At 41.5% G+C, this 24,214-nt stretch overlaps 1 protein-coding gene and 2 non-coding genes across 3 annotated transcripts in view; 2 read left to right on the top strand and 1 right to left on the bottom strand.

The window, feature by feature from the left end:
* The first annotated feature begins 1,250 nt into the window (after window positions 1-1,250).
* Window positions 1,251-1,324, top strand: trnat-agu (transfer RNA threonine (anticodon AGU)). The gene has a single exon. It is a non-coding gene; the product is annotated as a tRNA-Thr (tRNA).
* A 152-nt stretch (window positions 1,325-1,476) lies between these two features.
* On the bottom strand, window positions 1,477-1,558 carry trnas-uga (transfer RNA serine (anticodon UGA)). Its single transcript has one exon. It is a non-coding gene; the product is annotated as a tRNA-Ser (tRNA).
* A 7,254-nt stretch (window positions 1,559-8,812) lies between these two features.
* Window positions 8,813-24,214, top strand: part of zanl (zonadhesin, like) — a 38,622-nt gene continuing 23,220 nt past the window's right edge. The window contains exons 1-35 of the mRNA XM_078105724.1: window positions 8,813-8,899; window positions 9,738-9,760; window positions 10,192-10,341; window positions 10,497-10,762; window positions 11,984-12,068; window positions 12,155-12,301; window positions 12,422-12,589; window positions 12,673-12,770; window positions 12,900-12,978; window positions 13,070-13,927; window positions 14,035-14,228; window positions 14,376-14,517; window positions 14,809-15,053; window positions 15,417-15,565; window positions 15,712-15,840; window positions 16,033-16,171; window positions 16,291-16,432; window positions 17,101-17,297; window positions 17,444-17,582; window positions 18,007-18,105; window positions 18,213-18,406; window positions 18,554-18,695; window positions 18,987-19,231; window positions 19,595-19,743; window positions 19,890-20,018; window positions 20,211-20,349; window positions 20,477-20,618; window positions 21,287-21,483; window positions 21,630-21,768; window positions 22,193-22,291; window positions 22,399-22,592; window positions 22,740-22,881; window positions 23,173-23,417; window positions 23,781-23,929; window positions 24,076-24,204. Coding sequence (XP_077961850.1) covers window positions 8,838-8,899; window positions 9,738-9,760; window positions 10,192-10,341; window positions 10,497-10,762; window positions 11,984-12,068; window positions 12,155-12,301; window positions 12,422-12,589; window positions 12,673-12,770; window positions 12,900-12,978; window positions 13,070-13,927; window positions 14,035-14,228; window positions 14,376-14,517; window positions 14,809-15,053; window positions 15,417-15,565; window positions 15,712-15,840; window positions 16,033-16,171; window positions 16,291-16,432; window positions 17,101-17,297; window positions 17,444-17,582; window positions 18,007-18,105; window positions 18,213-18,406; window positions 18,554-18,695; window positions 18,987-19,231; window positions 19,595-19,743; window positions 19,890-20,018; window positions 20,211-20,349; window positions 20,477-20,618; window positions 21,287-21,483; window positions 21,630-21,768; window positions 22,193-22,291; window positions 22,399-22,592; window positions 22,740-22,881; window positions 23,173-23,417; window positions 23,781-23,929; window positions 24,076-24,204 — 5,945 coding nt within the window. The 5' untranslated portion in view covers window positions 8,813-8,837. The remainder of the gene's footprint in view (window positions 8,900-9,737; window positions 9,761-10,191; window positions 10,342-10,496; window positions 10,763-11,983; window positions 12,069-12,154; window positions 12,302-12,421; window positions 12,590-12,672; window positions 12,771-12,899; window positions 12,979-13,069; window positions 13,928-14,034; window positions 14,229-14,375; window positions 14,518-14,808; window positions 15,054-15,416; window positions 15,566-15,711; window positions 15,841-16,032; window positions 16,172-16,290; window positions 16,433-17,100; window positions 17,298-17,443; window positions 17,583-18,006; window positions 18,106-18,212; window positions 18,407-18,553; window positions 18,696-18,986; window positions 19,232-19,594; window positions 19,744-19,889; window positions 20,019-20,210; window positions 20,350-20,476; window positions 20,619-21,286; window positions 21,484-21,629; window positions 21,769-22,192; window positions 22,292-22,398; window positions 22,593-22,739; window positions 22,882-23,172; window positions 23,418-23,780; window positions 23,930-24,075; window positions 24,205-24,214) is intronic.

The following is a 24,214-nucleotide window of genomic DNA, read 5'->3' as shown; positions in this document are numbered from 1 at the left end:
TCACTCAGGGTTGAGTATAAGGTCTCCCTCCTTACCCACCAGTGCATCCATGGTGAAGCCCCCCCCTACCTCAAGGAACTCCTCACCTCACAGACCTCAACACAGACTGTGGATGCTTTTAAACGTGGCCTAAAAACCCACCTTTTTAGGAGAGCTTTTGAGTGAACTCGTGCCCTTTTTCTTTTTTTTTTCAAACTCTCCATGTGTTTTTATTGTTAGCACTTACCTGTTTTATCATGTAGCACTTTGGGATTTTCTTAAATATAAAGTGCATTACAAATTAAAAGTATTATTATTATTATTATTATTATTAAATAAAACAGGACGTAATACAAATACAACAAAATCCCACTTAAAGTACACGGACCTATGAATGCTTTATGAATATATAGCTGTATCATTTTCTCCACAGCTGGGACTGGTAGCGTGTAGTACAAACCTTTATCTTTGATAAACCCGAGATTATTTCATTTTCAGAGATATTAACCCGGCAGATAAATGTATACATAATTTAATATATTAAACAAAATGTACAATATGACTAATGATTTGTATTGATGATTTGTATTTGGCTCCATGAGGCGTATATGACAGTGTGCATTCCAAATAGGGAATGTTCTAATAACAGACTGAATGTGAGAGGAAGGTGGTGGCCTGGTGGTCAGGGGGTGATTAGTAACAGGAAGTAACTCATGGATAAAGAAAGTTACATAAAGAAGAAAATATGTGGGTTATGTTTATAAAGAATGTGTGGTATTTTGAGTAATCATAATAACTGTATGTAGTTTCTGAAGGTTTATTCTCGATTTCTAGGCAATATTTTAGATTGCAATTATAGGAAAAGATCCGGCAATAGGCTATCATTAAGGGTCACATAAGTATGTTTAATGAAACAATCTCAGATAATAGGCTGTATTATCATGAGAACCTCCATTGAGAAGGTCAACAATGGGTTCCCATGCTCATCAATAAGGGGGTCCTGTAGTTGGGATAATGAAAAATTACCCATCGCAAAATATTGCAACGTGATCGTAGGATTTCGTAGCGCGACTCTGTGGTAGCATTTCGTTACTACACAACAGCCACCGTGAGTGAATCCAGCCCAAACATGATGTATTTCCTCGTCTGTCAGCTGAAATGAGTAAACCAAGGCTCTGAAATAGCACCGATGAAACGATAGAGTACAAACATAATACATAAAGCCAACAAAGAAGCTATGAAACATGTTATATCGACCGCATGTGACAGGCGGCGCCGTGGCTTAGTTGGTTAAAGCGCCTGTCTAGTAAACAGGAGATCCTGGGTTCGAATCCCAGCGGTGCCTTTTATACCAACTAGTACCTTTTGAATATTGCGTTTCCGTTAATAATGAAGTATTGCTATTTCCCATAAAAATCGTATAATCGTATATCCAGCCTTAAATCAAAGAAGACGTCTGCTAGAAAAGGAATTACCCACATGGATATTTCATATTTACGCTGCGAGCAGGGTTCGAACCTGCGCGGGAAGATCCCATTGGATTTCAAGTCCAACGCCTTAACCACTCGGCCATCGCAGCCATTGATTAGAGAGGAAAAGCTGTAGTCATTTTATTTGTGCAAACACTGTCCTCTTAGCTGACGGTGTGTATTTCTCCGGCATTGACTCCCTGAAAAAGCTCCCTTTCCTTCTCGAGGGCGGTGGTGCCCACATCTTTTCGGCTCGCGAGCTACTTTTCAATCGATCAAGTCACGGCGATCTACGTACGATACGTTCGCCCGGTACGTTCGCCCTACTAAATAAATAACAATAACGAGTAGTAGCAGTAACCAAATGGGTCAACAATGCATACATACAGTATGCACAAGCTTGCCATACGGAGTCAAGCCAGCCCATATGTTATTTTGGTGTCGGTAGTGGCGCGTAAGAACTGACTTCAAAATAAGAGTTCCAAAGAACGTGATCGAACATGTCACATTCATTCAATAGGTCTGTAAATCATAGATAGATGTGATAATACATTAACAAACATAGTGAAATAAATACAATATGTATGATACACACAATTGTGTAATAACTTCGACTTGATAACTAGAATAAAAAAACTTTCTTGCCCGAACCACGCCCCCTAAAGGGCTGTTAGTGATTTTATTTCAGGCGAATCTCAGAATTCATTTTTTTGTGTGTTATATTCATTTCTTCACAAGTAACATGTAAACAGATTTGTACACATAAGAACACTCACAGGGTTCCCCATTTATCAGAAAGAAAATAGTTATTACACTTTTTATCATGGGTCAAACGTTTTCAAAGCAGAGGCCAAAAAATGCTGAGGCAGAACAGAAAAGTGTTTTGTTTCTATTTCAATTTATTTTGACAAACTTTAACAGTATTGTTCTCTCATGTTTGTGTTTAACAGCTATTTCTGTATCACCATCATCATCAACAACCAGACATCAACAAAAGGCTCTAGGGTTCAAAAGCAGGTGGTATGCATCATCATTCTGTCTATTCATTCAAACACATCTGTATAAACCATGAATTGGTTATTTTATTGTGAACCTTCTGTCTCTGCAGCCTTCCTGGTATGTATCATTTCAACTGTATCTTAAAAATATTCACATAAAGTGTTCATCAAAGTAAAGTTAATCAAAGCTGTTGAAAGTGGGTTGTTGTGAATTAGATTCTTGTGCAATGTTTTCTGACGTGATTTTACCTTCTTGCTTCATCTTACTATCAATAATAATAATTACATCTAACATTCAGAACAGACAACAGAGCCGTGTGCAAAAGAAGGCTGGCTAAGGGACGTGAGTGTGGGAGGGACTCTTCTACTTAGTGTGCCATCCCATGTTTTGACCCTTTTCCGTCCCTCCGTTAACCTTTGCCTGCCGATTTGGATTGATCCACCTTCTCCGTCTGACTACCCGTGTACCGAACCCCTGCCTGAAGTAAAGACTATTTTTGCCTCTGACTACTCCGCCTCGAGTCTGCTTTTGAGTCTAGACCCTTGTGGCCCCACCAGCGTAACAGTCTGGAGCCATGCCACTGTGTGCTCAACTCCAAAATGTCCACCGATTGGTCCGTCATGCATCTGTTTCATGACTGCAGGCTGATGGGCGCGGGGTAGCACAATTTGTGGATAATACTGAATGTCATCCAGACAATAGAACCGTCTGACCAGGACACCATCTCGGATGTAGAGCCGTCTCCACTGGCTCCAGTATGTCTTTGTGGCTGGACTGTATGGGGCAACAGTAGTCCACGTGGGCCGTTCTTCACTGGCCTTCATCCATGCCCGGATCGGCACGATGTCCAGATCAGCCTTCTGAGCCTCCTGTAATTCCTCTGGAGACCAGCCACAGAAAAGTGCGTGACTCAGTGTCCCCTCACCGATAACGGAGTCCAAATCACACTGCACAGCTTGGTGACAGACGCTCCCGGGCGCGGGGGCGGGACCAGGAAGCCTGCAAGGGCAGGACTGTCTAGAGAGGCTGTCGGCATTGTTGTGGAGCCGGCCTGGTCGATAGATGATCTCAAAGTCGTGCTCACAAAGCTTCTCCAGCCACCTGGCGAGCTGACCCTCTGGTTCCCGCATTCTTGCTGGTCAACGGAGACTGCTGTGATCAGTGCGCCTTCAGTAAAATGCCGTCCCAGAAGGTACTGTTGGAAATGTGACACAAACTCCACTACGTCTAGCAGTTCTCGCCGTGTGGTGCAATAATTCTGTTCAGTTTTGGATAATTTACGGCTTCCATACGCCAATACGCACTCTTTGCCCTGTTGAACCTGGGACAGCACGGCACCGATGCCAGTGTCTCTTGCATCAGTGTTCAGTATCATGTTTCCCTCATCCAATGGGTATCCCAGGACTGGTGTGGTGATCAGTCTTTGTTTCAGCTCATCAATCGCCTCTTGGCATTCTGAGGTCCACTGGAACTGGGCAGACTTCTTGGTGAGGTTGTGGAGGGGTTCAGCTACTGTGGCGAAGTCTTTCACAAATCGTCGATAGTACGAGGCCAGACCAATGAACTGACGGACCTCCTGGATAGTTCTCCTCTCGTACCGAGTCCGAGTCGGGTCTTCTTGGAAGGACACTGCCGCCGAGACACGAAAAGCATATATTTTGCGCAGATATCATTAATTTACAAATATTACCGGGTAACGTTATACAATCCACGTTTCAAAACCACAGATATTGACTATTTGTAACATGTGTTTTTAATATAATAAACAACAAAAAATAATAATTTATTTTTCGTCGCTCATGGTGGGGCCGCCACTGCTTATCGTACTCCATCTACTCCGCCGCTACTGTCCTCAATAAGGACACCTGTGTTGAGAGAAGGGAGAGGGTTTGCGATGGCTTTCCACCACTTGTTCTATAAACACTGTGGACAGAAGTACACGCTGTGTGGACCAGGACTACGCTGCTGTACAATCTAGTTATAATCGTAAACAGCAGAGTGGGTTAAACATTTTTCTGGAATTGTACAGTAAATAGCTCTTCATCATTGATGTGTCTCATTGCCCCACAGTCCAGGAGAACACTTCAGTCCCAAGAGCTGAAAACAGCACCGTTGACAAGGTGTTTTAGCACGATGTGTATTGTCACAACATGCTAGATTGACCACCCACCCTCCACTTGTGTGTGGGTGAAGTAGAACGTTAAATATGTTATGTGAAAAAAAAGGATGTTGAGCTTTTGACTTTAGACTTTAGATATGTCTCCAATAAGACACGGCCATAATAATGATATACGCACATCCACTTGTACTTTGCTTAAATATCTCCGGGCCACACCCAGTTTGTTGCTAAGGACATGTATTGGAGAAGTGTTTTGCACATTGGTACAAAGATCAGTGATTCATTAGCTGAACGGCACTTCCTCAGGGTGTTTCCAACGACGCCTGATCATGTTTTCTCTACATTTAAAATCTATAATTGTATATTAGAGTCAACCAAGCTTATAAAGCAGACCGCATGTTTTGTCTAACTTTGAACATATGTTAGAATAAATTGCAATTAAGTATCAACTCTTTTTGAATGTTGTATTTAAATGTACTCCAGAATAATTTAAGCATACATAATTAGATACAAATTTTGCTCTCTTTGAAGTAAAAAGCCATTCAAGTGAGATTCACTTTTCAGATTCAGTATGGAGATTTCATAAGACACACAGGTTGAGTATCAAAATTGTCAACCTGCTTAAAGAAGTGTTGTCTTGGATGATTGTGGGAGATGAAGCATTATAATGTGGCCTCTACAGAGGCCCAACTCGCTGAGTTTACAACGGAAACGTCTGTCCTCAAACACTGATGCGTTGCAATTTCTCTGCATCTTAAATTTCCTCCCTGTCTAATATTTCAGAAAACTACAGGGCCTCATAATTAATTTTATTTTGCTGCCCTCTGATTGGCTCTCTTTGTCATATCGTCAATATCATATCAATATCAATTAGAACTACTCACCTTAGAGATACAGCGTAATTCATGGACAAAGGGTTGAAAGGACTACAAGTGTCTCCCTCATACCAGATGCCTATGGTAGCTGTAATGTAAATGTACATTTTATTTGCCAGAAAATGTTTTTCGTGTAATAATGCGGATCTGTCTGCCACTGTACTGCAGATCTATGAACATGATCTATTTTATGCTTTAAATGAGCATCAAGCTTTTCTTCCGCGGATTCAAATGTTTTTTATATATTTGAGAAAATGCACATGCCATGACAAACCCCATTCACACATTCAATTCAATTCATTTTGATTTTGATTAGCCCAAAATTACAAATTTGCCTTAACAGTTGTACACATTCGACATCTTCTCTCCCGGAACCCTCACAAGGGGTACAGGAAAACACCGCCCATAAAAAACAAAACATCAGATGCAACCAACATCAGAACCACCATCGGATGTAACCACCATTAGATAAGATTTGATTCCACTTTATTGTCATTGCACAGAGTACAGGTACTGAGACAACAAAATGCAGTCGCATCTAACCAGAAGTGCAAGAAAGCAGATAAAGGGTAGAGTATATCTATGTGGTATATATAAATAAGACGAATAAGAACATGTCACGGTGTGGTTCACTTCCTGTTGTATTTTGTAGTTTTCTGCCACTCGTGTCCCCGGGTAACTTCACTTCCTGCCTTGTCCCGTCATCCCCTGTGATCGTCTAATAGTTTCCACCTGTGTCCAATCACCTGCACCTCCCTTGTGTATTTAAGCCGTGTGTCTCTTGTGTCACTGGTCGCGTCATTGTCTCTTGTTGTGGATGTGCTTAGTTTCTTGCCTGCTGTTTTTCCTCCCGGTTCCTGTGTTTTTGGCCTTTTGACTATTAAAGTCTTTTGTTTTCCTGACAAGTCTGCGTTTGAGTCCTGCCTCCCACCCGCATCCCTGACATGAACAGTATGAAAATATATGAAATCCATGGAACAGTATATAAATTAAGCAGCAAGGTTGTACATTTGAATGGCATGTTAGTGCAAATGCGGCATAGCTGTGCAAGTATGGCATAATTAAAGTGCAAAATGTTCAGAGGCTGGAAGGTCATGTAATGTTTGGAGAGGTGTGGGTACGGGAGGGAAACACAAAGACTTCAGTAAAGAAGCAAAGGCAAAGTGAAACAGTAAAGTAATATGTTGTCAGATGGGCTATGTGAGGAGGCAGGAAAAGGATCCAGATAAAACCATGATTCATAAAAAACATGTGAGGCGAGACAGCACATAGGTAGTGATGTGCATTCATTTTGGCTTAAACAAGTGTATTTTACCGGCTCTCAGCCAAAGACATTTTCTTAATCAGGCCGTTCCTTTCAGATACCAGATACAGACAGTTGTTCTTCATGACCTTCATGTCATCAAGTCATATCAGTAGAGTGCCAGCACACACTGTGATGAAACAAGCAGCCCAACACAACACATATGAGCCCTTTAACCTTGTGAGGTCTAAATATATATATATATATATATATATATATATATATATATATATATATATATATATATTCTGCTACTCCACTATGAATAATATACTCGGAAAAAGGTTTAAGTAAGATAAAATATGTGAGATCAAAACCACAACCCTAACAAGGTGTTTCCTCAGTCACCAATCAATACAAGGACCCTCACTGTGGAGGAGTTTCCTCCTGTCCCACTATCTTTATGACAAAAGGACATCCACACACGCATGCAGATAACTGACTCATGTTGATCTTCTTTTTATGATCGTGAAGTCCAAGTCTCCACTACAGAACAGCTCGAGTTAAATGCTTTTTTTTGGTCATATTTACATGCTGCTTTAGCGAGCGTAAACTAGGACTGCTTATTAATCATTCAGATGGTTTTACTTATTTTGAAAAAAATCACAATATTATTTATCATAAGTGTTTAAAACATAAGGCAGGACGCTTGCATTCAGTACACTAATGTGATCAAAAAAGCTGAAAAGATCAGAACATAAAAATAAAGAGCATTCTCTCCAAACACACTCTGTATTCAAACACCAGTTGGCTGCAGCTCTGAGAAAGATGGTCGTTGACAGGAATTGAAAGGATTACAAGTGTCTCCTTCATCCTTCAAATGGTGGTTGTAAAATAATCAATATAAATAAAAAGATTTTCAAAAAAACATCTGAATAGTTATTCCTGTGATGGTAAAGAAATGTATTAATGTGGCTCAACGCGGGCGTAGACACCCGTAAAACCCTAAAGTAAGGCCCTTTAACGCAGTAATTAGATGACTGTCACAGATAACCCTGGAGACGATGTCACTTATGACGGAGGTAGCCCGAGGTCAATGTCCGGTTGCTATGGAAAACAAAGTTTAACAACAATTTGATCCGTGTAACAAAAGACACAGACAGAACAAAACCGAGACGTCGGTTCAACCCCATCTAGTCTGAATCCTCAAATAAGAATTAAACAATCAATATCCCTTTTATGCGTTTCATTAATAATAATAATTATACACAATAGTATTGCTTGGAAAAAAAGAGAGCTGAAGTGAAGGGACCAACTCATAGTTTTGTTACAATAAGTCTCAAGTCCTCAAGTCCCAAGTGAAGTCCATGGCCGGGTTATGTCGAGACTGACAGGTCCAAGGTCAAATACTGCGCTCCGAGTCCTACACTTTGTCTTGGGTTCTCAGAAGGTCATGAAAGACTCCTCACCAAATCTAATGCCATTTTAAATGCTATCATATTTTTCAACAAAAAAGTGTGTCTGGACTTCATTAATTTTATGCTGGAAAATTTTAGATAATCATAATTTTTCATATTTGGGCCTGTGGGAAACATCACAAGTATACTTCATGTGAAGTCAAGAGTCTTTGGGGTTTAAGTCCGAGTTGAGTTGACATTTTATTTTGATTTTGTCTAGTTGAGTCTAAAGTGTCCAAATACGTGATGTGTGATTACAATCTGAATAAAGTCCGATTCAAACAAAAGATGCAGACTGAAACGGGTCTTCTTCTGAGACTTACAGTAGATGGTGATAAGGTGCGTCCCTGTGATCTATGTGTTCGGTTTATTACACAATGAGCTCTAAAAAGCCTCTCGACAAGATGGTCATGTGGAATAAAATGTTTGATGGGAATCCCCACCCACCCTGAGACCTGCTGAGAGGTCACACACACGCACACACACACACACACACACACGCACAGATACACCTAGAGAATCACAAGGAACGATAACACACCCTTTTTTTATCACTAACAGTTACTCATTTACACATTTTGCAACATCATGTACTGCTAGAATTCAGCATCCACCCATCACCCCTTCATCTTAGCCCTCTTTATAAGGTGCTTGGTTCAGTCTCTCTGTGTCTGTCGTGCTGACCAACAGTTAGCCATGGATGCGTTCAGGTTTCTGATTCTGCTCTTGTGGATGTGTGGAGGTCAGGCAGAGTACAGGTAAGTCCCCAAAATACCAAATACACTATTTAGGGTTTTGTTGTATCAGCACTTCAAAGTCGTCAATTTATAATTATATGAAAACGAATACACTTTAAATGTTTAAATGTTCCATTTAGAAAAAATGTATCAATGATTCCTTTTCTGTCAATCCGCTAATCTAATACAGTGCTAATTATTCAGATCTCAGCATGTGTCATTGCACATTTCATTCAGAAGAGTCACTTGTGTTTGGGCTGGAATTTTATAGCACATTTAAAAAAAAATTCTAAATATTTTCTTTAAATTTAAAATAAATAAATTAATTGTGTTGGAATATATATTATTTGTGGGATCGGGGGGAAACCATAATGTTGTGTGTAGCGCTGTACTGGGTGTCTAGTATGTTCTTTATGCTATATCTTTGTATCATGTCTTTTACTTTTAATGTGTTATTGTTTTGTCCTTGTTTGACTTGCAAAATAGTTTAAAGCTATAATCTGGCACAGTGCATCAATTGGTGGTATTTACATGGTTCCTTTTATATAAATAAATAAATAAATAAAGATAGCCTTCGAGCAATAGTGACTTTTTATCAGGACTTTATTAGATGATAATATTTTTATCATCGACTTTATGTCTGCTGCTCCCAAACAGTAGCAGGGTGTTTCTGTATTCTTTGTTTTGATGATTCAACCTGTTATAGTTAACAGAAGAGGGAATTATCGCATGTTGCTAATTTATATTCTCGCCTTAAATCTACACTTTACATTTGGGTGTACAATCAATAAAGGGAAATAAGGTGCTTTAAACCAAACATTACAAAAAGTCCGTTCATGTGTCTTCCTCTCTTTTACAGCCTGCAGAAAACACAAAGAGATGGTAAGTTGGATTTGATCATGGATTAAATCATATGTATTTTTCAAATAAATTTGACTGTTGATTAGAAGTTGGATTGCACGCTCACACGTTGGGTGACTCGGCCACACTGTCCTCGGCGTGGACGTGGACTTTACCTCCCCTCCTAAAGCGCTTTATCTTCACAATCCATAAACAATAAGCAGGATTGTATTACTACAGATAAGACTATTTACAATCAAAGTCTATGTAGACCCTAACTTCATTGTGACTCTTGTGAAAACATAAACTCATCTTATTTGTGGCAAAAAATTAAAAAAAGCAGATCTTGTAAATAGCGGCTTTAAATTATTAATTGCAATGACAACAGATTCTTTTTTTGCTAAACCATATAAACCTATATTGAATGATTTAATATCCGTGTTTTCGCTCTGCCTTCTGTTGTGTTCCTGCAGCAGCAGTACTGACTTCCTGTGACTTCAACCAGGACAGTGAACCATTCTGCAGGTTCACTCAGGACAACACTGACAGGGGGGACTGGACCCGACACAGAGGATCAACCCCGACACCCGGTACTGGACCCAGTGGAGACTACCCTGATGGAGGTCGGTCCTGAGTCCATCCGAAAGATCTAACTTCTGTACAATAGTGTAACCAATATTGGTGACCAGACCACGATTGAGGTTCATTGAGGGTCTTACTATGGAAACATTGAAGTCTGACTCAATTTCAAATCTTATCTGTCTTAATCTGTCTGCAGCGGGCTTCTATATCTACCACGAGGCTGACAATGTGGCTAATGGACAGACATCGCGTCTGCTCAGCCCTCCCCTCTCATCGTCAGCCTCTCAGATCTGTGTCCAGTTCCGATACTACATGTATGGATCAGACAATCAGAATGTGTTGAGGGTTCTGGCCAAAAGGCCCGGCAGTGACGATGAGGTGTGGAAGAAGATAGGTATCCAGAGTCCATCCTGGCTGAAGGGTTCCATCACCGTGTCCAAACAGAGCGCTCAGGACATCGCTGTGAGTGTTAGAGGGTCACTGCAGGGTAGACGTTGCTTTAAGACCTTTAGCTGAGAGCAACAATAGAGCAACTGGGATCCAGTCCCAGCAATTTCATCATAAAGGAACAGTTTTTTTGTACAGAATTCATCATTAAGTACTGACATTGTAGTTACATCAATCACGTTAATCAAAACAGTCAAAACCGGAACAATTCATTACTTTTTCACTATGCCAAAAAATAAACTTAATACATTTTTGCATCTTTTCTATAAGCAATAAGGTACGAAAGGCTGTACTTTATCGTCCAACAATGTAACAGTTTGGGGGCGTTGTTAGGCAACGCTCAAACAGTTACATTACTTAAGATAAAGTACTGCCTCAAGTACCTTATTGCTTTTATAATACGGTTACCGGCGCAATTATAATTAGTAAGAAAATAGCTGCCTTTCAGCACAAAATAGTATTAGCCACCAAACGTTGTGTATCGCATTTCAGTTGTAAAAAAATAGAAAAAAATAGTCCCCATAAGTGCACTTAAACAGCATCGGGTCCCGCACGATCTCATTCATTCACATCGCTCATGACGTCCACCTTAATTGTCCGGTTGGGAAAGCTCACATTTCTTGAAAACAATCATTTGTGGCATTTCCGGGGTTTTTTTCGGCGATCGCCACTGAGCTAAAAGCTAAAATGTCAACTAATGGTCACACGAAATCTAACCTGCTACTTTGAGTGCGCAGTGATATGGAACACTCAATCAATGTGAACAGCAACTGTACATTATCGCCCAATAATCGTCAATTTATAATTATAATTATCGCCAAATAATGTACCCCTCGTGACTCACTCTCAACCAATCAGAATGCTGGATTTCATCTACCCGTATTATAAATATATATATCCATCCATCCATCCATTGTCAAACCGCTTATCCTGCACACAGGGTCGCGGGGGGGCTGGAGTCCATCCCAGCCAACTTCGGGCGATAATAAATATATATATACATAATATAAATATATATACATATAAACCGAGTACTACTGACTGGCGAAGCCCGATACATTGATATTTTTGAAAAAAACAGAAAAACGTTTGTGAAAGAAAAACTAAAACATTGAGCTAAACCAAATGTACTGCTCCAACAATTGATCTAATCAAAATTAAACAAAAACCCATGTACAAAGTGCATGTGCTGTATTTGTGTCATGTAGGGTGATGATGAATACTCTGTGCGTGCAGATTGTGTTTGAGGCCCAGAGAGGCTTCAGTTCTTCCTGCGACACAGCTTTGGACAACATCGTCATCAGTGAGGGAGCGTGTCCCGGTTAGTGCACACACACACACACACACACACACACACACAAACACAAAGTGCTCTATTACTGAGTTGTCCAAATATTTTGTTCACAGATTGTGTGTCTGGCTGTGATTTTGACACTGCGGGTGAGCTGTGCGGCTGGACGAGTAAAGCTGAGAATATATTCGGCTTTGAACAGTGGACTGGGCCAACTGACACTGAAGGCACCGGGCCTAACGATGACTTCTCCAAACCTGGATGTACGCGGTTCTACTTTCTTTGCATAACTTTAAAAACTTTCAACCCACTTTTCCTTTACTATGTTTACACTTGATTTGATTTAATTTGATTTAACTGTTTATTTTGATCCTTCCATACAGTGGGCATGTACATGTTGATGGATTCTGTCGAGACTATCCCTGGAGACACGTCTGAGATCAGAAGTCCTCTAATAACACCCTCCTCTGGATGTCTGGACCTCACCTTCCACTACTACTTGTACGGAACCAGCACCACCATGGGACTCAGCGTCCACACCATCACCACAGGTTAGAAAATGCATTCATAGTAATATCTAAACAAACACAGACAGCAGATAGTGTATTATTTCATTTGTTTTCTTGTGTACCAGGTGGAAGCCTCGGACCTGCTCTGTTCACTGTCAAGGGCAACCAGGGTCAAGGCTGGAAGCCGGCAGACGTCCGGTACTTGGGAGCTGCTCCCATTCAGGTAAATACGCACACTCTGTCTGTCTGTGTGTGTGTGTGTGTGTGTGTGTGTGTGTGTGTGTGTGTGTGTGTGTGTGTGTGTGTGTGTGTGCACAGGTTAACATTGTGGTCACATTTTTATGTATTTCAGTTTGTGATTGTCGGTACCTTTGGAGAAACTCCTCAAACTGATATTGCTGTTGATGCCGTGTGTGTCACAACCTGCAAAGGTGAGAAATTCACTAATTGACGTCATCATCGAAAACATTTATGCTGAGTCAATGGTATTTATTTAAGAAACTCTTTATTTTCCATTTATAGCTGAGCCAACAACTCCTCGACCACCAGTAACAACTGCAGGCCCAACTACACCTAAACCACCCACTCCAGGCCCAACTACACCTAAACCACCCACTCCAGGCCCAACTACACCTAAACCACCAACCCCAGGCCCAACTACACCTAAACCACCCACTCCAGGCCCAACTACACCTAAACCACCAACCCCAGGCCCAACTACACCTAAACCACCAATCCCGAGCCCAACTACACCTAAACCACCAACACCGGGCCTGACTACACCTAAACCACCCACTCCAGGCCCAACTACACCTAAACCACCCACTCCAGGCCCAACTACACATAAACCACCAACCCCAGGCCCAACTACACCTAAACCACCAACCCAGAGCCCAACTACACCTAAACCACCAACCCCGGGCCCAACTACACCTAAACCACCAACCCCGGGCCCAACTACACCTAAACCACCCACTCCAGGCCCAACTACACCTAAACCACCCACCCCGGGCCCAACTACACCTAAACCACCAACCCCAGGCCCAACCACACCTAAACCTCCAACCCCGGGCCCAACTACACCTAAACCACCAACCCCAAGCCCAACCACAACTAAACCACCCACCCCAGGCCCAACCACACCTAAACCACCCACCCCAGGCCCAACCACACCTAAACCATCTACTCCAGGCCCAACCACACCTAAACCATCAACCCCGGGCCCAACTACACCAAAACCACCTACCCCACGCCCAACCACACCAAAACCATCCACTCCAGGCCAAACTACACCTAAACCACCAACCCCAGGGCCAACTACACCTAAACCATCAACCCCAGGCCCAACTATTCCTGGACCAACAACACCAAAGCCACCAAGTATGACAAACCTTTTTGTTTTGTTAACAACAACACTTTTACAACGATTTTGATGACGATGTTACATTTTGCCCAAATACCACTTTACTTTCCTTTCTACTTTACAGAACCCTGCCCTCCTGATGCAGAGTATATAGAATGTGGTCCAGCTTGTATCCCCACCTGTATGGAGCCTTCTACCAACTGCTCTGGCTCCTGCATCAGTGGCTGCTTCTGCAAACCAGGTTTTGTCTTCAAGGGACGGCACTGTGTCCCATTGGAGAAATGTGGCTGTCTGGATGACCACAATAACTATTATGAGGTCAGATATCCTTGTGACTACAACTACATGCATACATTTCTGTGATTTCATGTGTATTGGTTATTAGTAAATGACAAGAAGGTTGTTCTATATAGGTCTAGTGACAAACGGTGCTCTTGGTTGATCCCTATGCCAATTCTGTTTTAGCCTGGCGAGATTATATTTGGAGATGGCTGCTCAAAGCTATGTCGCTGTGCTGGGAACTACACTTTGGAATGTGTTGACAACTCATGTGACCCCACAGAAGAATGTCGCGATGTTAATGGTGTTGCAGGTTGCTATCCTAAAGGTAATGGTATCTGTTAAATTGTCGAGGAATTGCCATATTAATTGCTGCTTGCAGTTGTCCAAAAACTGTTACGTACACCAGGACGTACAGTCGGTCAAACAATCTGAAATTGGCTATACTAGTTCTGGTGAATCTCTGCTGGATTATTCTTACTAATGTTAGAAAGCTGCGTAACTGATATTACTCTGAGTCAACTTGTAGACGTTATCACGCTTCTCTACTCGTACTAGTTTTTTTCACAATTTAGCATGAACAAAATAACTGCTAACATACAGTTTTTTCATACCGTAGATACGTCCACGTGCATAGCGAGTGGTGATCCCCACTACACGACTTTTGACAAACGCAACTACAACTTCATGGGCAATTGTAGCTACTTGATGTCTCGACCCTGCAATGAAACAACTCTTCCACACTTTGAGGTCCATGCGGACAATGAAAATCGGTTTAACCGTCCCACCATCTCCTATGTGAAGGCCGTGCATGTATATGTTCACACGGTGAAGATCTCCATTCTCAAAGGGGGAACTGTGCAGGTAATAAACGTGGGGGGGAAACGACAGTGTGCAGCCCGGGCTCCTAAAACTGTAAACATAATCCGTTCAAATACGTCTTAACATCGTTAAAAATGTTGTTGAGAATGTTGTTGAGAATGCAATCTAATTCCACAGCAACCACAGCGTGAAAACAATGATACTATTTTCAAATGTATGGTATTTTTACCAGAACATCCTGAAATAATGGAAATAATAATAATTTCATGCAGACAATACAACTTTTGCTTTTATTAATTAATTGCTAATATTAACTTTTAGCTTTCAAGTTTTTTCTATCATTACCTGTTTCTGTTTCCTCCGTCACCATTTATTGTCTTTATTGCACCTACTTCTCCCGCACAGGTGAATGGGACTAATGTAAACCTGCCAATTACGCCGGCCGCTGGGGTCTCTGTGTTCAAGTCGGGAAAGCACTACACTGTGTCCATGGACTTTGGTGTGACAGTTCGTTATGATGGAAACCACTTCATGGACATCAAAGTGATCAAAGAGTAAATAAAGCCTGACGTTAACATTTTTTCTCAACGTCACGGACAAGTGACGTGATATTGACAATAAAGTCTGATAATCAGTAAAAAGAACTTTTGCACTTAATTGTTTCCCTTCACCAATAACTAACTTGCAGATTTTCTTGCAGCTACAAGAACAAATTGTGTGGACTGTGTGGAGATTACGATGGATACGCGAAAGATGACTTCCGTAAACCAGATGGATCATTGACCAACAGTGCTAATGACTTTGGACACAGCTGGAACACTGATCCCGAGTGAGTAGCATTATGTTTATTATACATTATTTTCTTTTAAATGCCGTTTTGATATAAATAATATTGAATGAGTTGGGTATCTACTAAACAGATGGCTACTCATTGATCACCTCTTTGTTAGAATTATTACGGGACAAAAACTAACTAACACCAACACACACAGCTTCTCAAACTGACTATATGTGTTGACAGGTGTAACAAGCAACCCAACACCACCATCCCCGAGTGTGAGGAAGGAGAGCAGGAACTGTATGAGAGCTCTGGATACTGTGGCATCCTGCTGGACAAAAAGGGTCCCTTCGCTGTGTGCCACCCCAAAGTCAACCCAAATGTAAGTCGCACAAACACACAGCTATACAGTATGCAGTGATACAAAGCAGTTCCCATTTTTGAACTAACTTTGTGTGTGTGTGTGTGTGTGTGTGTGTGTGTGTGTGGGTGTGAGTTCAGAATTACTTTAAGGACTGTATCTTTGACCTGTGTGAGCTGGATGGAGCCAAGCCCATTCTGTGTGAAGCCATAGAGGCCTATGTTAATGAATGTCAGGACCGTGGCGTGAACATTGGACCATGGAGGAATGAAACCTTTTGCTGTGAGTTTTGGGTAGAAGAACGGATGTAGAAACGGTAGATGGAGGGATTTGGGAGGGGAAGATAGGTTACTGTGGAGCCACTTCTTAAGGCTCAGTGAGGTTTTGGGGGGGTATCGATCTGTCCGTAAGTTATATCTCACACTAACACCTTGGAAATGTCCTTGAATTCTTTCCAAACGTGTTAGAATTTGGAGGTCACTATGGCCTCACAAATCCCATTGTTAACAATTGATTCAGAGATTTCTCTCTAATGTCCAATAAAAGGAACAATGAAGTTATGACATTTTGGACATTTAGTATGAATGAATGTTGACAGATATTTGACATGTTGGCTGGATCTGGGCTTGTATTTGTCAAGTAACAGAATAAGAAATGAATCACTATTGAACAGAAATTCTCCAACTGATGCAAATTCTGTTTTAGTTTAATGACGCAAATGCAAATAATGTTATTGACTGTAGGAAAAATGACTCCTTTCTCAGGAAACTAATAATGAACCCTTTTAATGTACATAGACATGAATTCAATTTTTTAGGCTATGTATGGCGTTTTGTCCAATTGTTAATAGTTTAAATTCCTTTTGGCAGGTAAATATATCTTATTAAACATCAGTATATCTCTATGCTACATTCACTGACTTCCCCCTCCCGTCGTCCTCCCTACTATAGCTCCAAAATGCCCCCCCAACAGCCACTACGAGGCCTGTGCAGACCCGTGTCAGGAGACATGCAGCGGGAAACCTCCTTCCTGCGGCGGGCCCTGCTCCGAGTCCTGTGTGTGTGATCCAGGCTACGTCTTGAGCGCCGGCAAGTGCGTCAAGAAGACTTCATGTGGCTGCACACACGTCAATGGCCAGTACTACGAGGTACAGTGATGTAGGATTGATAAGCCACCAAGGAATTGTGTGTGTGTCAGACATTTGTGCATTGTGAGGGTATATAGTGGTCTTCGATTTAGGATTCTTCATCAACTAACGGAGCTCAAATGTGTGTGTGCGTGTGTGTACATCAGCCTGGCGACGAGTTCTACGCGGAGGACTGTAAGCTGAAGTGCAGGTGTAATGCTCCCTTCGTCACCTGCAAAGCTACGGAATGTCCCCCAATGCAAGAGTGTAAAAACCAGGACGGAGAGCTGGGCTGCTACCCCACAGGTAGGTCAACACCCAGCTCATCCAAATGAACTGAGCTCGATATGAATTATACATTAATATTAATCATTATTGAACACTGGTGTGCTTGAACATAAGGCTTGTAATTGTTTTGGCTAATCTTGTACTAGTGCAGTATGTGACGATACATACATCTAGGATTTCACATTAAGAAGTGACATCAGAGAATAGTACAAGGCCCCTGGTTAGGTAGGATTATCACAGAGCAACAGAACCAGAAGTTTGGAGGAAGATGAGGTAATAAGTTGCGGGTTTGACATGGAACGAACCTTACAACATACTTTAAAAGAATTTATGTGATTTTTATTGAGGTTTTTATAGTTGATTTGTTTACAACAGAGAACATATCCCTAATCTGGGTTCAAATAATAACCAGTCTTCTTCCCACCTAAACCATCAACCCCAGGCCCAACCACACCAAAACCATCCACTCCAGGCCCAACTACACCCAAACCCACAACTCCTAGGCCAACTACTCCTGGACCAACAACACCAAAGCCACCAAGTATGACAAACCTTTTTGTTTTGTTAACAACAACACTTTTACAATGATTTTGATGATGATGTTACATTTTGCCCAAATACCACTTTACTTTCTTTTCTACTTTACAGAACCCTGCCCTCCTGATGCAGAGTATATAGAATGTGGTCCAGCTTGTATCCCCACCTGTATGGAGCCTTCTACCAACTGCTCTGGCTCCTGCATCAGTGGCTGCTTCTGCAAACCAGGTTTTGTCTTCAAGGGACGGCACTGTGTCCCATTGGAGAAATGTGGCTGTCTGGATGACCACAATAACTATTATGAGGTCAGATATCCTTGTGACTACAACTACATGCATACATTTCTGTGATTTCATGTGTATTGGTTATTAGTAAATGACAAGAAGGTTGTTCTATATAGGTCTAGTGACAAACGGTGCTCTTGGTTGATCCCTATGCCAATTCTGTTTTAGCCTGGCGAGATTATATTTGGAGATGGCTGCTCAAAGCTATGTCGCTGTGCTGGGAACTACACTTTGGAATGTGTTGACAACTCATGTGACCCCACAGAAGAATGTCGCGATGTTAATGGTGTTGCAGGTTGCTATCCTAAAGGTAATGGTATCTGTTAAATTGTCGAGGAATTGCCATATTAATTGCTGCTTGCAGTTGTCCAAAAACTGTTACGTACACTAGGATGTACAGTCGGTCAAACAATCTGAAATTGGCTATACTAGTTCTGGTGAATCTCTGCTGGATTATTCTTACTAATGTTAGAAAGCTGCGTAACTGATATTACTCTGAGTCAACTTCTAGACGTTATCACGCTTCTCTACTCGTACTAGTTTTTTTCACAATTTAGCATGAACAAAATAACTGCTAACATACAGTTTTTTCATACCGTAGATACGTCCACGTGCATAGCGAGTGGTGATCCCCACTACACGACTTTTGACAAACGCAACTACAACTTCATGGGCAATTGTAGCTACTTGATGTCTCGACCCTGCAATGAAACAACTCTTCCACACTTTGAGGTCCATGCGGACAATGAAAATCGGTTTAACCGTCCCACCATCTCCTATGTGAAGGCCGTGCATGTATATGTTCACACGGTGAAGATCTCCATTCTCAAAGGGGGAACTGTGCAGGTAATAAACGTGGGGGGGAAACGACAGTGTGCAGCCCGGGCTCCTAAAACTGTAAACATAATCCGTTCAAATACGTCTTAACATCGTTAAAAATGTTGTTGAGAATGTTGTTGAGAATGCAATCTAATTCCACAGCAACCACAGCGTGAAAACAATGATACTATTTTCAAATGTATGGTATTTTTACCAGAACATCCTGAAATAATGGAAATAATAATAATTTCATGCAGACAATGCAACTTTTGCTTTTATTAATTATTTGCTAATATTAACTTTTAGCTTTCAAGTTTTTTCTATCATTACCTGTTTCTGTTTCCTCCGTCACCATTTATTGTCTTTATTGCACCTACTTCTCCCGCACAGGTGAATGGGACTAATGTAAACCTGCCAATTACGCCGGCCGCTGGGGTCTCTGTGTTCAAGTCGGGAAAGCACTACACTGTGTCCATGGACTTTGGTGTGACAGTTCGTTATGATGGAAACCACTTCATGGACATCAAAGTGATCAAAGAGTAAATAAAGCCTGACGTTAACATTTTTTCTCAACGTCACGGACAAGTGACGTGATATTGACAATAAAGTCTGATAATCAGTAAAAAGAACTTTTGCACTTAATTGTTCCCCTTCACCAATAACTAACTTGCAGATTTTCTTGCAGCTACAAGAACAAATTGTGTGGACTGTGTGGAGATTACGATGGATACGCGAAAGATGACTTCCGTAAACCAGATGGATCATTGACCAACAGTGCTAATGACTTTGGACACAGCTGGAACACTGATCCCGAGTGAGTAGCATTATGTTTATTATACATTATTTTCTTTTAAATGCCGTTTTGATATAAATAATATTGAATGAGTTGGGTATCTACTAAACAGATGGCTACTCATTGATCACCTCTTTGTTAGAATTATTACGGGACAAAAACTAACTAACACCAACACACACAGCTTCTCAAACTGACTATATGTGTTGACAGGTGTAACAAGCAACCCAACACCACCATCCCCGAGTGTGAGGAAGGAGAGCAGGAACTGTATGAGAGCTCTGGATACTGTGGCATCCTGCTGGACAAAAAGGGTCCCTTCGCTGTGTGCCACCCCAAAGTCAACCCAAATGTAAGTCGCACAAACACACAGCTATACAGTATGCAGTGATACAAAGCAGTTCCCATTTTTGAACTAACTTTGTGTGGGTGTTTGTGTGTGTGTGTGTGTGTGTGTGTGTGTGTGGGTGTGAGTTCAGAATCACTTCAAGGACTGTATCTTTGACCTGTGTGAGCTGGATGGAGCCAAGCCCATTCTGTGTGAAGCCATAGAGGCCTATGTTAATGAATGTCAGGACCGTGGCGTGAACATTGGACCATGGAGGAATGAAACCTTTTGCTGTGAGTTTTGGGTAGAAGAACGGATGTAGAAACGGTAGATGGAGGGATTTGGGAGGGGAAGATAGGTTACTGTGGAGCCACTTCTTAAGGCTCAGTGAGGTTTTGGGGGGGTATCGATCTGTCCGTAAGTTATATCTCACACTAACACCTTGGAAATGTCCTTGAATTCTTTCCAAACGTGTTAGAATTTGGAGGTCACTATGGCCTCACAAATCCCATTGTTAACAATTGATTCAGAGATTTCTCTCTAATGTCCAATAAAAGGAACAATGAAGTTATGACATTTTGGACATTTAGTATGAATGAATGTTGACAGATATTTGACATGTTGGCTGGATCTGGGCTTGTATTTGTCAAGTAACAGAATAAGAAATGAATCACTATTGAACAGAAATTCTCCAACTGATGCAAATTCTGTTTTAGTTTAATGACGCAAATGCAAATAATGTTATTGACTGTAGGAAAAATGACTCCTTTCTCAGGAAACTAATAATGAACCCTTTTAATGTACATAGACATGAATTCAATTTTTTAGGCTATGTATGGCGTTTTGTCCAATTGTTAATAGTTTAAATTCCTTTTGGCAGGTAAATATATCTTATTAAACATCAGTATATCTCTATGCTACATTCACTGACTTCCCCCTCCCGTCGTCCTCCCTACTATAGCTCCAAAATGCCCCCCCAACAGCCACTACGAGGCCTGTGCAGACCCGTGTCAGGAGACATGCAGCGGGAAACCTCCTTCCTGCGGCGGGCCCTGCTCCGAGTCCTGTGTGTGTGATCCAGGCTACGTCTTGAGCGCCGGCAAGTGCGTCAAGAAGACTTCATGTGGCTGCACACACGTCAATGGCCAGTACTACGAGGTACAGTGATGTAGGATTGATAAGCCACCAAGGAATTGTGTGTGTGTCAGACATTTGTGCATTGTGAGGGTATATAGTGGTCTTCGATTTAGGATTCTTCATCAACTAACGGAGCTCAAATGTGTGTGTGCGTGTGTGTACATCAGCCTGGCGACGAGTTCTACGCGGAGGACTGTAAGCTGAAGTGCAGGTGTAATGCTCCCTTCGTCACCTGCAAAGCTACGGAATGTCCCCCAATGCAAGAGTGTAAAAACCAGGACGGAGAGCTGGGCTGCTACCCCACAGGTAGGTCAACACCCAGCTCATCCAAATGAACTGAGCTCGATATGAATTATACATTAATATTAATCATTATTGAACACTGGTGTGCTTGAACATAAGGCTTGTAATTGTTTTGGCTAATCTTGTACTAGTGCAGTATGTGACGATACATACATCTAGGATTTCACATTAAGAAGTGACATCAGAGAATAGTACAAGGCCCCTGGTTAGGTATGATTATCACAGAGCAACAGAACCAGAAGTTTGGAGGAAGATGAGGTAATAAGTTGCGGGTTTGACATGGAACGAACCTTACAACATACTTTAAAAGAATTTATGTGATTTTTATTGAGGTTTTTATAGTTGATTTGTTTACAACAGAGAACATATCCCTAATCTGGGTTCAAATAATAACCAGTCTTCTTCCCACCTAAACCATCAACCCCAGGCCCAACCACACCAAAACCATCCACTCCAGGCCCAACTACACCCAAACCCACAACTCCTAGGCCAACTACTCCTGGACCAACAACACCAAAGCCACCAAGTATGACAAACCTTTTTGTTTTGTTAACAACAACACTTTTACAATGATTTTGATGATGATGTTACATTTTGCCCAAATACCACTTTACTTTCTTTTCTACTTTACAGAACCCTGCCCTCCTGATGCAGAGTATATAGAATGTGGTCCAGCTTGTATCCCCACCTGTATGGAGCCTTCTACCAACTGCTCTGGCTCCTGCATCAGTGGCTGCTTCTGCAAACCAGGTTTTGTCTTCAAGGGACGGCACTGTGTCCCATTGGAGAAATGTGGCTGTCTGGATGACCACAATAACTATTATGAGGTCAGATATCCTTGTGACTACAACTACATGCATACATTTCTGTGATTTCATGTGTATTGGTTATTAGTAAATGACAAGAAGGTTGTTCTATATAGGTCTAGTGACAAACGGTGCTCTTGGTTGATCCCTATGCCAATTCTGTTTTAGCCTGGCGAGATTATATTTGGAGATGGCTGCTCAAAGCTATGTCGCTGTGCTGGGAACTACACTTTGGAATGTGTTGACAACTCATGTGACCCCACAGAAGAATGTCGCGATGTTAATGGTGTTGCAGGTTGCTATCCTAAAGGTAATGGTATCTGTTAAATTGTCGAGGAATTGCCATATTAATTGCTGCTTGCAGTTGTCCAAAAACTGTTACGTACACTAGGATGTACAGTCGGTCAAACAATCTGAAATTGGCTATACTAGTTCTGGTGAATCTCTGCTGGATTATTCTTACTAATGTTAGAAAGCTGCGTAACTGATATTACTCTGAGTCAACTTCTAGACGTTATCACGCTTCTCTACTCGTACTAGTTTTTTTCACAATTTAGCATGAACAAAATAACTGCTAACATACAGTTTTTTCATACCGTAGATACGTCCACGTGCATAGCGAGTGGTGATCCCCACTACACGACTTTTGACAAACGCAACTACAACTTCATGGGCAATTGTAGCTACTTGATGTCTCGACCCTGCAATGAAACAACTCTTCCACACTTTGAGGTCCATGCGGACAATGAAAATCGGTTTAACCGTCCCACCATCTCCTATGTGAAGGCCGTGCATGTATATGTTCACACGGTGAAGATCTCCATTCTCAAAGGGGGAACTGTGCAGGTAATAAACGTGGGGGGGAAACGACAGTGTGCAGCCCGGGCTCCTAAAACTGTAAACATAATCCGTTCAAATACGTCTTAACATCGTTAAAAATGTTGTTGAGAATGTTGTTGAGAATGCAATCTAATTCCACAGCAACCACAGCGTGAAAACAATGATACTATTTTCAAATGTATGGTATTTTTACCAGAACATCCTGAAATAATGGAAATAATAATAATTTCATGCAGACAATGCAACTTTTGCTTTTATTAATTATTTGCTAATATTAACTTTTAGCTTTCAAGTTTTTTCTATCATTACCTGTTTCTGTTTCCTCCGTCACCATTTATTGTCTTTATTGCACCTACTTCTCCCGCACAGGTGAATGGGACTAATGTAAACCTGCCAATTACGCCGGCCGCTGGGGTCTCTGTGTTCAAGTCGGGAAAGCACTACACTGTGTCCATGGACTTTGGTGTGACAGTTCGTTATGATGGAAACCACTTCATGGACATCAAAGTGATCAAAGAGTAAATAAAGCCTGACGTTAACATTTTTTCTCAACGTCACGGACAAGTGACGTGATATTGACAATAAAGTCTGATAATCAGTAAAAAGAACTTTTGCACTTAATTGTTCCCCTTCACCAATAACTAACTTGCAGATTTTCTTGCAGCTACAAGAACAAATTGTGTGGACTGTGTGGAGATTACGATGGATACGCGAAAGATGACTTCCGTAAACCAGATGGATCATTGACCAACAGTGCTAATGACTTTGGACACAGCTGGAACACTGATCCCGAGTGAGTAGCA

This window comes from Gasterosteus aculeatus, chromosome 7, assembly GCF_964276395.1.
Source record: "Gasterosteus aculeatus chromosome 7, fGasAcu3.hap1.1, whole genome shotgun sequence".
Lineage (NCBI taxonomy): Eukaryota > Metazoa > Chordata > Actinopteri > Perciformes > Gasterosteidae > Gasterosteus > Gasterosteus aculeatus.
The sequence above is the reverse complement of the archived record's forward strand: the minus strand, read 5'-3'. Positions and strand labels throughout refer to the sequence as shown.